Source organism: Bombina bombina, chromosome 1, assembly GCF_027579735.1.
Source record: "Bombina bombina isolate aBomBom1 chromosome 1, aBomBom1.pri, whole genome shotgun sequence".
Classification (NCBI taxonomy): Eukaryota; Metazoa; Chordata; class Amphibia; order Anura; family Bombinatoridae; genus Bombina; species Bombina bombina.
In genome coordinates, this window is record NC_069499.1 from 1467396268 (window position 1) to 1467411629 (window position 15362).

At 37.7% G+C, this 15362-nt stretch overlaps 1 protein-coding gene across 4 annotated transcripts in view; it reads right to left on the bottom strand.

Annotated features, from left to right (window-relative positions):
• Positions 1–13340, bottom strand: part of AATK (apoptosis associated tyrosine kinase) — a 234073-nt gene extending 220733 nt beyond the window's left edge. For 2 of the 4 annotated variants that reach the window (XM_053706663.1, XM_053706646.1), the window contains exon 1: positions 12998–13340. In XM_053706663.1, coding sequence (XP_053562638.1) covers positions 12998–13076 — 79 coding nt within the window. In that variant the 5' untranslated portion in view covers positions 13077–13340. Of the gene's footprint in view, positions 1–12604; positions 12764–12997 lie in introns of those variants that run through there. The other 2 variants (XM_053706654.1, XM_053706681.1) reach the window with 2 other exon arrangements.
• Between the last annotated feature and the right edge of the window lie 2022 nt (positions 13341–15362).

Below are 15362 nucleotides of genomic sequence, written 5' to 3' on the forward strand. Positions count from 1 at the left end.
TTTTCGTGCTCGTGCACAATTTCCCCATAGACATCAATGGGGAGAGCCGGCTGAAAAAAAAAGCCTAACACCTGCAATAAAGGAGCGCTAAGCTCCATAACGCAGCCCCATTGATTCCTATGGGGAAATAAAAATGTATGTTTACACCTAACACCCTAACATGAACCCAGGGTCTAAACACCGCTAATCTGCTGCCCCTGACATCGCCGACACCTACATTACACTTATTAACCCCTAATCTGCCACCGCCGACACCTACATTACACTTATTAACCCCTAATCTGCCGCCACCTACATTATACTTATTAACCCCTAATCTGCCGCCCCCAACGTCACCACCAGTATACTAAAGTTATAAACCCCTAAACCTAACCCAAAGTCTAACCCTAACCCTAATACCCTCTACTTTAATATAATTAAAATAAATCTAATAAAAAATTCCTATCACTAACTAAATAATTTCTATTTAAAGGTGAAACAATTCTATTGGCTGATGCAATCAGCCAATAGGATTGAGCTTGCATTCTATTGGCTGATTGGAACAGCCAATAGAATGCAAGCTCAATCCTATTGGATTCTATAGAATTCTATCAGCCAATCGGAATTCAAGGGACGCCATCTTGGATGACGTCACTTAAAGCAACCTTCATTCTTCAGTCGCCGTGGAAAGAAGAGGATGCTCTGCGCCGGCTGTCTTGTAGATGGAGCCGCGCCGGATGAAGACTTCTGCCGGCTTGGATGAAGACTTCGGCCCGCTTGGATGAAGACTTCTGCCGGCTTCGATGACGACTTCTGCCGCTTCGTTGAGGAAGGATGTCCGGTCTTCGAAAACTGTAAGTGGATATTCGGGGGTTAGTGTTAGGTTTTTTAAGGGTTTATTGGGTGGGTTTTATTTGTAGATTAGGGGTTTTGGGCAGAAAAAGAGCTAAATGCCATTTTAAGGGCAATGCCCATACAAATGCCCTTTTCAGGGCAATTGGGAGCTTAGGTTTTTTAGATAGGTTTTTATTTGGGGGGTTTGGTTGTGTGGGTGGTGGGTTTTACTGTTGGGGGTTGTTTGTATTTTTATTTACAGGTAAAAGAGCTGATTTATTTGGGGCAATGCCCTGCAAAAGGCCCTTTTAAGGGCTATTGGCAGTTTAGTTTAGGCTAGGGTTTTTTTATTTTGGGGGGGCTTTTTTATTTTGATAGGGCTATTAGATTAGGTGTAATTAGTTTAAATATCTGATAATTTATTTTTTATTTTGTGTAATTTAGTGTTTTGTTTTTTTGTAATTTAGTTAATTGGATTTAATTAATGTAATTTATTTAACTGTAGTGTAAGGTTAGGAGTTAGTGTAACTCAGGTTAGGTTTTATTTTACAGGTAAATTTGTATTTACTTTAGCTAGGTAGCTGTAAAATAAAAATAAAACCTAAGATAGATACAATATAACTATTAGTTATATTGTAGCTATCTTAGGGTTTATTTTACAGGTAAGTATTTAGTTTTAAATAGGAATTATTTAGTTAATGATAGGAATTTTTTATTAGATTATTTTATTTATTTAGGGTTAGTTTTAGGGGTTTATAACTTTAGTATAGTGGCGGCGACGTTGGGTGTGGCAGATTAGGGGTTAATAAGTGTAGGTAGGTAGTGACGACGTTGGGGGCAGCAGATTAGGGGTTAATAATATTTAACTAGTATTTGCAATGCGGGAGTACGGCGGTTTAGGGGTTAATATGTTTATGTATTATACAGGCGGTGATGTCCGGAGTGGCAGATTAGGGGCTAATAATTTTATTTTAGTGTTTGCGATGCGGGAGGGCCTTGGTTTAGGGGTTAATAGGTAGTTTATGGGTGTTAGTGTACTTTTTAGCAGTTTAGTTATGAGTTTTATGTTACAGCGTTTTAGCATAAAAGCCATAACTACTGACTTTCAGTTTACGTTATGGATCTTGTCGTTTTAGGCTGTACAACTCACTTTTTGGCCTCCCAGGCAAACTCGTAATACCGGCGCTATGGAAGTCCCATTGAAAAAGGACTTTTGGAAAGCTGCGGTAGTTACGTTGCGTTCTGGCCAAAAAAGTGTGCGGTGCAGCTAAACCTGCAAGACTCGTAATACCAGCGGTAATGAAAAGCTGCTTTTTCACTCATACCACAAAACTTGTAATCTAGTCGATAGTAATTTTAAGTATTTTTTAAAAAAAAACATACTAAAAATTTTTTAAAATTAGATTGCATATTTCATGGTATTTGACTGGAAAGGGCTCAAAAGTTAATATACTGTATACATATATATATATATATATATATATATATATATATATATATATATATATATATATATATATATATATATGTGTGTGTGTGTGTTTATATGGTCAAATTCATATTTACACATATAAACTCATGTATACACATATATAGACATGTATACATACACATAAAAATAATTCATATTCCCTTCCCAGTCAAACACCTTGACATACACCATATCCCTTTTTTTAAACCTTTTCAAACTTTTTTTTCAATATAAAACTACTACTTTTCTATTACCGGTAAATATGTGTATATATGAGTTTAATTCTTTAATATGTTTTACATGTGTTTTGTGAAACTTGTATTTGTTTTAGCCCTAACACTTTACTTCAAGGCTCAAGTTGCGCTAATTATTCTTGTAATACCTTCAATTTGTAATATGAGTGATGTTTAGCGTGGCCGCGATATACGTTAAAAATAAAGGGCACGATAAGGTGATGTTGGCCACGCTAAACCTTCAATAGTAATTCAGTTTTACCACGGACTTCAGTTTTATCCTGGACTAATATTAGATTGCACGCTAATTAACAATATTGATATTTGTTTTCATTAAATAGCGATTAAATAGCGATTAAATACATTAGACTTTCATAATCACAAATGCATGCATAATAAAAAGACAATGCAAGAGCACCTGCTCTATTTTTGAAATGAGCAGTACTGTAGATTGGTTTTTCTGATACTTTTTAATTTTCTAGCCTCCTGTATCATGTGACAGCTGTCAGCCAATCACAGACTGAACTCCCACACATGCTCAGTAGGAGCTGGTACCACAGTAAGCGTACATAAAAGACTTTTTAGTTTTCACAATTTGATAATAGAAGAAAATTTACTTTTTAGTTTTAAAACTGTATGTTCTTTCTAAATCATGAAAGAAAGAAAAATTAAGAAAAAGTAAAATTAAGTTTTAGTTTACCTTTAAAGGGCCATAATAAAGCACAAGCAGAAACTGGCGCTGATTCAATCAGCAGCGCTAATCGCACAACTCAGCTGTGTAACTAGTGCTAATAACTGGATCAACAGCAGTTTCTGCTTGGGACCAGCAGTGCTCTGTGGGTCCCGAGCAGTACTTCTACCTACTTTCCCCTTTGCAGGGGTTAAAAAAGCAGCAGTGTAGGGTCAGTAGTTATAAAATGATATGCTTTAACAAATTAGAGCTGGCAATTTTTTTACTATTATGGTAATAAACAGAATGCAAAACCTTGCAGACATTACACAAAATACCCACACGAAAAAATGCACTAAAAAAACAACAGCAAAAAAACTATATTTCCTCACATATAAATAAGTAAACAAAAAACAGTGATAATGGACATTAACACAAGTTAAACTATAAAACTAAACATTTTGAACTATAGTTACCTCATATTAGAAAGCAGCTGTATGTCTACAAACACCCTTATATATCTTCTTCCTGTTTGTACCTAAATTTTAATAGTTGTCAACCCCTTGCTTAAATTGTAATTTAACAGAAAATAAGTCAAAAATCGGTGCACAAAACAGTAAACATTAAAAAAGACACTCTAATGTAAAAGTAAAATGTTTTATTTTGTTTAAAGGGACACTGAATCCAATTTTTTTTCTTTCATGATTCAGATAGAGCATGAAATTTTAAGCAACTTTCTAATTTACTCCTATTATTAATTTTTCTTTGTTTTCTTGCTATCTTTATTTTAAAAGCAGGAATGTAAATCTTAGCAGCCAGCCCATTTTAGGTTCAGCACCATGGATAGTGCTTGCTTATTGGAGGCTTACATTTACCCACCAATAAGCAAGCATAACCCAGGTTCTCAACCAAAAATGGGCCGGCCTCTACGCATCACATTCCTGCTTTTTGAATACAGATAGCAAGAGAACGAAGAAAAATTGATAATATGAGTAAATTAGAAAGTTGCTTAAAATTGCATGATCTATCTGAAAAAGATCTTTAAGCATTTTTTTAAACAAACTATTTTCTTTTACGATGTCTTTAACCCTTTTATAGTCAAAGTCATTCCAGATAAGGATACAGCAGGTAAGCTAAACAGGAATAGACTTACATGTGTACACGCAGATCATTGGCTGTATCCTTATCTGGAGCAGCATGGAGTGTAGACAATATACCAGTATATCTTATATTGTAAAAATACATATTATGCCGCCAAAGCCTATAGCCAAAACTGAAATAGATGGATAAGAGCTTTACAGAGAAGGGCATCATACACTACATGGCCAAACGTATGTGGACACCTGACCATCATACCTATATGAGCCTGTTGGATACCCCATTTTAAAACCATGGGCATTAATATGGAGTTGACCACCCCCCACCCCCTTTTGCTGCTGTAACAGCCGCAAGTTTCCTGGGAAGGCTTTCCACAAGATTTTAGAGTGTGTCTGTGGGAATTTGTGCCATACAAACACAAGGAAAAAGAGATTCGCTCTTAATAAAAGTACAAAAATACTTTATTTCTTCATAGTTAAAATAAACTCAAAGGTGTTTGTTCAGTGTTATTGAGGTCAGGCTACTCGAGTTCCTCCACACCAAATTCGTCAAACCATGTCTTCATGCAAATTCATGATGGAACGGGAAAGGGCCTTCTCCAAACTGTTGCCACAAAGTTGGAATTAAGGGATCAAGCCCAAACCCTAAAAAATAGCCGCAGACGATTATCCTTCCTCCCCTCAAACTGTACATTAGCCATAAGGCATTGGGGTATGTAGTGTTCTCTTGGGATGTGCCACAACGAAAGTCTTCCATCAGACTTCCAGATACTGACGTGTGATTCATCGCTCCAGAGGACACGTTTCTACTCCTCCAATAGCTTTACACCAGTGCAGCCAGCACTGCGCCTGTTGATGGGAGTCCTGCTTAGCCATAGAACCCCATTTCATTACGCTCCTGATAGAAAGTTCTTGTACTGATGTTGCTTCCAGAGGCAGTTTGGAACTCTATAGTGAGTGATGCAACAGATGGTAGGCGGATTTTATTGTGCTATGTGCTTAAGCATTCAGCAGTACAGCTCTGTGAGTCCGTGTGGTCAACCACTTTGTGGCTGGGCTCTTGTTGCCTCCACTTCCCAATATTGGCACTTTCAGCTGACCGGGGGCAGATCTAGTATGAATGAAATGTCACAAACTGACTTGTGGCAAATGTGGCATCCTATGACAGTGCCACATTTAAAGTCACTGAGCTCTTCAATACGACTCATTGTACTGCCAATGATAGTCTGTGGAGATTTCATGGCTACGTGCTGGATTTTATGCACCTATTTGCAAGGGATGTGGCTGAAACACATGAACTGATTCATTAGTAAGGGTGTCCACATACTTTCGGCCATATAGAATATAAACAAATCTAGATAATACACAGCTAAGAGACTCTAAAACTTCCTGTCTGATACATTAAAGGCCTTCATAAAACCCCAAGAGATCAATAACCGAGCTGCAGAAGGTACAGCCTGGATAATATGATGAGTTCCTTTACTTGAAACAAAACATTTAGAAGACAAACAAAACAAACATATGCACTTTAAAGTGAAGGTCAATTTTTCTTATTCACAAGACTTAATGTCTAAACTAATGGTAAAATTATTGCAGTCGCTTATTTTATATGTCTAAAAAAAATATTCCTTTACATATAAACAGTATTTATATTATACCTCCGTTTTCCCTATACGCTCCGCCCCATCAACACTTCCTTATTCTTATCGGATGACGTAGCTTTGTTGGTTAGAAGTGGACTACGCTCGTGCACCCGTGATAGATTTGAACTGCGCATGCGTATCCTCAGATCGATGGCGCATGCGTTCCAGTAAGTGCCATAACTATGCTGGATCTGCCATATATATATATTAGCGATGTCTATTATATAAAATGTGCAACTTTAATATTTAAACACCTATCTATTGTAGAAAAAAACAGTTCTATCGATTTTCAAAACTGTTATAATATGGTGCTGGATCGTGCAAATATTCTTGACCGCGGTAGCTTTTTAGCAAAGAAGGAATATTAGAATTAAAAAAATGATACCCAGATTCTTGAATAATAGTTTAAAGCAATTGTAATATACATTAATAAGTATGTGAGATGCGCTGCGCTGTCATAATTGCCTGTTATTATTTTTTGAAGCGGTTTTGCTATGGATAGGAGAACTGACAACTCATGCGCGTTACATGAACGAGCATGCCGATGATGATGCGCTGTTTGTATAAACGCATGCGCATAGGGTGGCGATGACGAAAGAGAAAAGGGGCTGGACGCCATGGGGGTAAAATACCGATAGGAGCGAAAATATGTCAATCACTGAAGGCACTATGGCGGGCGGATTGTACAGCATAAACGGAGCGGGTCAAACAAGTAAAAAATAAAACTTATTATTGTCTTTTCATATATTTTCATGAATGAACATCATATTGATTTTTGCTGATAGATTGAAAAATGATATCCAGAACGCCAGACTTGACCTTCACTTTAAACACTGAAAGTGTTAAAAAAGAAACAGTTTTGCTGTTAAATGTATATACATTAAAAAAAGCAAGCAAAAAAGTTCTAAATAAATTATATAATAAAATCAATGAACAACAATGCAACAATGCTAGCTATACCACATTGTGATTAAATATACTTCATTACTATAATTATGCCACATCCCTATAACTAATGTATTATTAACAAAAAAAGCTAAATTACATCATTCTTCACTAAACATCAAAACAACCACTAACCATACTGCAAGATACAATGTTCTCACATTTCCCTTGTTATACACTATATTTAATACATTGGAGGCTAGCTGTTGGATCTGGGTGAAATACTAGGGAGGTACTGGGTTCAGGTACTGGATATACAGATGTGAGTTTCTGTTTATTAACTTCTACCCAAATTCTGAAGTTACACTTTGTGTATTTGCTGTGGTGCATCTTATGAGTATATTGAGTGAGCTTGAATAGCCTTCATTTTGGTAATTGTATTTGTTTTGTTCCCTTTGTCTGAAGAACACTAAAAACGTATTTCAAAAATAAATAAAAAGACTTTCTATTTCTTAAAATATTACTGATCATCTGTTCATTTTTGTGAATCTCCAAGCCTAGATAACTACTGGAAAAGGCTTATAACATAGGTATATTTATTCTGAGCTATGATTGTACTGTCGGTTTAACCTAGTATTAACATTCTCGTTCTCTTTCACTATGGCCTTACAAAATCAGAACCAATGATATTTTTAGGAGTTAAAAGAAACCTTGATTGCCTTCACTTATGAACGCCATATATAATAAATGCAGCTTCTGTATATCTACCAATCAGTAACTAACATACTTTAATTAAATTTTTCTGGCCCTATATTACATATATAAATTTATAGTTCTGTCAGGGGTGTATTGTCGCCTAGGCAAACAAGGCACTTGCCTAGGGTGGCAGATTGGAGGGGGCAGCACTTTTTGAGTCTCTGCAGGGAGCGGCAGGCTAGCCGTCTGTATTTTATATATATATATATATATATATATATATATATATATATATATATATATATATATATATATATATATATATATATATATATATATACAGGGAGTGCAGAATTATTAGGCAAATGAGTATTTTGACCACATCATCCTCTTTATGCATGTTGTCTTACTCCAAGCTGTATAGGCTCGAAAGCCTACTACCAATTAAGCATATTAGGTGATGTGCATCTCTGTAATGAGAAGGGGTGTGGTCTAATGACATCAACACCCTATATCAGGTGTGCATAATTATTAGGCAACTTCCTTGCCTTTGGCAAAATGGGTCAAAAGAAGGACTTGACAGGCTCAGAAAAAGTAAAAAATAGTGAGATATCTTGCAGATGCAGCACTCTTAAAATTGCAAAGCTTCTGAAGCGTGATCATCGAACAATCAAGCGTTTCATTCAAAATAGTTAACAGGGTCGCAAGAAGCGTGTGGAAAAACCAAGGCGCAAAATAACTGCCCATGAACTGAGAAAAGTCAAGCGTGAAGCTGCCAAGATGCCACTTGCCACCAGTTTGGCCATATTTCAGAGCTGCAACATCACTGGAGTGCCCAAAAGCACAAGGTGTGCAATACTCAGAGACATGGCCAAGGTAAGAAAGGCTGAAAGACGACCACCACTGAACAAGACACGCAAGCTGAAACGTCAAGACTGGGCCAAGAAATATCTCAAGACTGATTTTTCTAAGGTTTTATGGACTGATGAAATGAGAGTGAGTCTTGATGGGCCAGATGGATGGGCCCGTGGCTGGATTGGTAAAGGGCAGAGAGCTCCAGTCCGACTCAGACGCCAGCAAGGTGGAGGTGGAGTACTGGTTTGGGCTGGTATCATCAAAGATGAGCTTGTGGGGCCTTTTCGGGTTGAGGATGGAGTCAAGCTCAACTCCCAGTCCTACTGCCAGTTTCTGGAAGACACCTTCTTCAAGCAGTGGTACAGGAAGAAGTCTGCATCCTTCAAGAAAAACATGATTTTCATGCAGGACAATGCTCCATCACACGCGTCCAAGTACTCCACAGCGTGGCTGGCAAGAAAGGGTATAAAAGAAGAAAATCTAATGACATGGCCTCCTTGTTCACCTGATCTGAACCCCATTGAGAACCTGTGGTCCATCATCAAATGTGAGATTTACAAGGAGGGAAAACAGTACAGCTCTCTGAACAGTGTCTGGGAGGCTGTGGTTGCTGCTGCACGCAATGTTGATGGTGAACAGATCAAAACACTGACAGAATCCATGAATGGCAGGCTTTTAAGTGTCCTTGCAAAGAAAGGTGGCTATATTGGTCACTGATTTGTTTTTGTTTTGTTTTTGAATGTCAGAAATGTATATTTGTGAATGTTGAGATGTTTTATTGGTTTCACTGGTAAAAATAAATAATTGAAATGGGTATATATTTGTTTTTTGTTAAGTTGCCTAATAATTATGCACAGTAATAGTCACCTGCACACACAGATATCCCCCTAAAATAGCTATAACTAAAAACAAACTAAAAACTACTTCCAAAACTATTCAGCTTTGATATGAATGAGTTTTTTGGGTTCATTGAGAACATGGTTGTTGTTCAATAATAAAATTAATCCTCAAAAATACAACTTGCCTAATAATTCTGCACTCCCTGTATGTATATATATATATATATATATATATATATATATATATATATATATATATATATATATATATATATACATTCTATATATATATATATATTATATATATACACACAGTATACATAACTGTGTACACAAGCTAATTCAACCCAAATGGGTGTATGCAAGTGTTCTGCAAGCCTGGTCAACATTAACTTTTGAAATGCCATAAAAAAAGTCAAATTACACCCTGACCAAAAACTGTTATGGCCAAAAAAGCCCTAAAACCTGGGAGGGGGGGCACACAACATTTTCAGTGCCATGGGCAGCACAAATCCTAAATAAACCACTGAGTTCTGTATATATACATGATGTGCATATCTGTGTTTCCAAATATAAATTTACATACCTGTACATATGATTTATTTGTGTGGATCTATGATGCACAAACATCTATTTCTGAAGCACGTTACCATTTACAGGTTTAGGAAATGCCCAAGTACAGGCCATTTCCTCTGTCCCAAGGTTGACATAAGACTCCTATAAATAACCCAGGAACATACAGACAATTTCAGAGCGGAAGCTATGCTACAGAGGGCTTGCTGTTGCAGGATCTTTGGGATTTAACACCCAGAGGTGCAAGACATTGGAGACAGATAGGGGGGGTTGTGGGGAAAACCGGCACAGGCAATAAAAGCCCACTCCTGGACATACAGTACTTATTACTTGTGGTAAATTGTCAGAGTAGGCCCTGCAGTGTTTTATCTTTCTTAAAAGATAATAAAAAATAAATGTACAGCAATAGCATCTAGTACTAAAAAGACCAAGGAGACAAGAAGAGCTATTTACTGTGTGGTCAAGTGGCCTAAGAGAAAAACTATAAAGAGATTGGTGATATGTGAGTTCCTGTGGGTTCTCTAAAGGGTTATGTGGTCCCATTGAATTTTTATTAAACATTAAAGGAATGTTGGAGAATTCACACAGGATTGTGTCTTCGCTCTACCCAGGTTCACTAAAATTATGATGAGATCAGCAAGGTTTTATTGCATCTCATGAATAGAAAATACCTGCTGAAGTGTTTAAAAATGAAGGGATATACAAAAATTGAAATAAATACACAAGTTTATTATTTGGCTATTGGAGCAAGCTGCAAAGCAATATATGGTAGTAAATTCTAATGGTAACATATTTTTCATTATAATTTGACCTTTTATCTGACTTAGGACCTGATATTCAAAACCTTGCCGCTTAGGCGAGATATTCTAAGAAATCTCAAAGGTACAGCGAGGCCCTTAAAAAAAATTAGAAACAAATTTTTCCTTGAGAAATGTTTATGTTGTTATGTGGTGTTCTTTATGTGAAACAGAGACTTCTACTTTACAATACAAGGTCTAAAATAATTCCAAAGATTTTGTGTGATTTCTCTCCATGCCGGCGAGGTTTTGAATATCAAGCCCTTAAAAAGGACCATTATAGTCGAAGAATTACATGCTCTAATTTGTTAGAGCATGTAATTTTAGGACTATCAACCATACAATACTGTGAGTGTAACCCCCGCAAAAGGATAAAAACATAGTAGAAGTGTTGATTGGGAACCACACAGCACTGCAGGTGCAGTGGAAACCAAGGCTGATCCAATCAGCAGTGCTAGTTACACAGCAGAGTTGTGCAGCATGGGTCCTAGACGGCACTTCTACTGTGTGTTTAACACCTGTGGTTAAACACACACTAGTGTAAAGTTGATAGTCTTAAAACAATCATGGCCCTTTAACCTCTGCAAACAGGATATACATATAGTAGAACTACTGCTTCGGACCTGCAAAATTATTTAAACTGTCATTTTGTTAGAAGACTTGCATTGCAGTCCAAGGACATACCCCTTGAAAAGCTTCTTGAGTATGTTTTTCTAATCTTCTCTACTGTGTCTACTGTGGCCAATAATGGGCATACACAATGAGTTACTGTAAGGATCATCCAATAACAATAACAATTTTACAATGAACAATTAAGCATTTACATTTAAAGTTTGAGTTCAATTGGAGTTAAGATTGGAGTTTTACATCCCTTTAAATTAAAACTGCCCAGAGATCAGAGATTAATGCATTTCCATTACTGTCAATAAAATATGTCTTGGGCACCATTTACAGGGCAGTAACCACTTTGACATTTTTCTACGATCCTAATGTAATTTTACTCTGAAAATTGTGTTTTTTCTAAGTCTCATGGTTTTAAAGTACAATGCAGACACCTTGAGGCTAACCCTGCTACATATATTTCCATAATTGGCTTTATCCAGATAACAAAACAATGCACTTTATACTAACTGTATGACTGTAGCTAGCCTTGTTGTCTGCAGACTCAAGCTCAAATTAAATCCTGCAAATAAGGTGCGTCGAGTTTAGCTACTGAAAAACAGATGCAGCAAACAGCATGCCAACTAGTTAGAAATTGTTTAGACTTGGCTGATATATTATCTTATAACAACAGAAAAGTCCTGTAATTAAAAAGGTGTTTACTGTCCTGAACATAATAACATATTTGTTTACTATAACCAATATGTTAGGAATGGTGAGTTTCAAAGTTGATAAACATCATATTCAGACTTGTACATTTCTCCCAGTCCATACAACCTTTCTTTTTTAGAGGTCCAGTTTCATATTGTACAGTCTGGTATCCCAAAATGGCTGCCATTTACTGTCCTAAGAAGAATTCAGGATGGGTTTAAAAAGGTTGTAAGTGTGACATAGGCTTCAGCTTTAAATTGCTATGTTTATATGTGATGTAAGCAGCTCATACAACACCAGCACATTTTGCCACATCACAGTCATCTGCACTTAGCCTGTCTAGGTCAGAGGTTTCTCTCTGTCTGCCAGGTATATTATAGAGTTCAGACTTTGTATGTAATCTTATTTACAGGCTGCTCCCAAATCTGTCACCACCACACAGACTACAAACTGTCAACATTGTTAAAAAGACAACAAATCATCTACATCATCTTACTATAAAATACCTAGAATTATAGCAAACCAAAAACATGTAATGTATTTGTATCACCATATGACATCAACCAAAACAATAATAATCTAATCTGCATGATAGCTGGAACATTAACACACAAATTCCCAGTTCAGCTTCTTCGCAGCAGGGGTTCTGAGCTGCAGGCTGTGAATGGGTTAAGGGATGCATCATACATGTTTACTAACATTTGCAGGGGGTGGATTTTACCTGAGTTTTAGCTGGTTCTTCCTTTCATCCTAAATTCCACTGCGAGGCACAGCAGAGCTTGCATCTCATCTGCTTGATCTGCAGCGGCTGTTAACCCAGGGATTCCAGGCACATGCAATCTGGTGCAAGGCATAAAATAACAAAACCACAGGAAGCCCTCCCTTAGACCTGGCTACAAACCAAGGGTAGTAAGGGGGAATCAAGAGCCAGTAAGCAGGTACCAGATCTCATCCTAACCTCCTCTTTCCAACCTCAACATCAATCCGCAGAGGGGAGGGATATGCAGAAAGAAGGGGGGAGGGGAGGCAGGGATCATAAGAGGATGGATTGAAACAAACCAAATTCCACAGCAAAATACATTGTCACCAAGAATTATAGGGGGTTAAAACTTACCGGAGTCGAAGTGGGAGCTAAATGCAAAGCTTGGGTTGAAAAATGAAGACATCATAACCAAAAGCAAAATTCTACCCATTTCCAGGCATGGAGGAGAGCAAGGCACAGAAAGGAAAGCTTGAGAGAAGGGGAAAAGGAGAGGTCAGCAGATGCAGGATGCTCTGACAGACATAGGACAGGAGGATTTCAGAAGCTGTCTTTTTTGCATCATCCTTTTTGCTAGGAGCTAATCTTCAAAATACAGAGCAGGCAACAGCCCTTATAGAAAGCAGAGTCCTAGCGTTACGCATCTGTGAGAGGGGTACAAGGTGCACGAAGGCTTTTGCAAAGATTGCAGGGCAATAGTATGAAGGGAGCTGTTCCAGTGCTGACTCCTAGCAGAGATCCAGACTCACACATACCTCACTCCTCCTACTCAAACTGCACCCTCTGCCGACACCTAGTGGTATAACAACACTGCACACATGATTGTGTCCCTCCTGACACATACAAGTACAGCCTGATACTGACGTTACGTATAAACATAAGTACCCTTACTTGCCACCCCTCCCTCCATAGAATTTGTTGTTTGTCAAGTGCCCAGCTCTTTCATTTTCACAGACATATATATTATCAACGCTCCTAGATCTGTAGGATTGTTTGGTTCATTTTAGAAAAGCTATAACCCCAGATAAAACAATATTGTGTCACCACTGTGCTACTTGAATAAACAGTGCTGAGCAGCCTGCAGTCCCCCAGATAAAACCAGAATGGTATTATGTTGTTTTGAGTATAGCAAAAAATATCCAGCAGACTAAGGGTTAGTGCCAGCAGAATCCCCATTGCTCTATTGAAATTACATGCCCCACATGCCAGGATTAGTCAACACGTTCTGCTGAGTGACTCAACCTCCTCCTATTCACATTAGAGAATGACACCGTGTTCTGCTCTCTCACTCCACTGAAACATCTATTTTGTTTTCACCTCCCTTCACCAAAAGCATTATTATTGCTGTCACACTACTTCCCAAACACAACACAACTACTGTACTCACCTGGCACCCCTGATTTATCCCCAAAACCTCTCACTGAAAAAAAACACACATCTCTAGTGCCGCCCACCCTAAAATCTGCATATATATTCCAGTGTAACTAACCATTTTATTTTTCTAGGTTAAAAACTAGAGTTGCCAGTTGTTGTACACCACAAATATGCTGGGCGATATGTAGGTGACTGATCACTGGTGGTAGGTGTGGTGTGGTCAGACTATGGCCCTCCACAAAGCTCTATCTTAGCCCCTACCTTTGACCTGCCATACATATGCTTTTATCCCCTAGGTTGCTAGTAACATACAAAAAAAATCAAAGATGTTACCTCTGGCTGCCACATGAACACAAGAAATATCGAATATGGCGGCGCTGTGTCACCCCCAGGGGATCCAAGTTGCTCACGTCCTCTGAGTTAACCTGACTTCTTTTACCTCCAAGATAAAAGGCTCACAATAGTGTAGCAAGTTTCAACAGTGTGGTAGGCGCACAAACAGGTTATACTCACAAGATTTCAGTTAAAATCAGACTTTTATTAAAAACATCACAATGGTGTCTTAAGATGCAGCTTCAGGTTTATTTAAAATACGTCTCAACGTGTTTCAGCTAAAAAAGCCTTTATCAAAAGCATAAAAGTAAAACAATTTCTGGAACAAGTTGTAATAAAAGGCTGATTTTAACTGAAATCGTGTGAATATAACCTGTTTGTGCGTCTACCACACTGTTTGAAACTTGCTACACTATTGTGAGCCTTTTATCTTGGAGGTGAAAGAAGTCAGGTTAACTGAGGGGACGTGAGCAACTTGGATCCCCTGGGGGTGACACAGCGCCACCATATTCAATATTTCTTGCTTCTATACACGGTCTGGGGGAACCGGGGCTGGCAGCAAGCACCTGAAGGGAAGTGCTAACATTGCTTCATACTTTATATATATATATATTGATTAACATGAACACAGCATTGAGTTGACGGCCAGTACACCACCATGCTTCCTATTAAAAAAACACCCCGAGAGACTGCGAGTAAGACATGAGATGGCGGTTTGTTTTACCATACTTGGCTGCCAGTAATAAATAGAGCAGTATATATGCATTGTTACTTCTTTTATGACCATACTTAAAATGCTTAGATGCATAGGAGGGATTTTAAATTTAGTTGCCACTCAGGAGACTTAAAAAAAAAAAAAAACTAGACATTTAGGTTTCCAGTATCTTTCTGTAGATTTTACAGGACAGCCTAGTGAAATGGTTGATTACTGGACACCTGGCAACCCTATTAAAGACACTTATCAGACCATCATCAGAACTTTCATTGTACTATAGAATGTTCAATTTTGAGT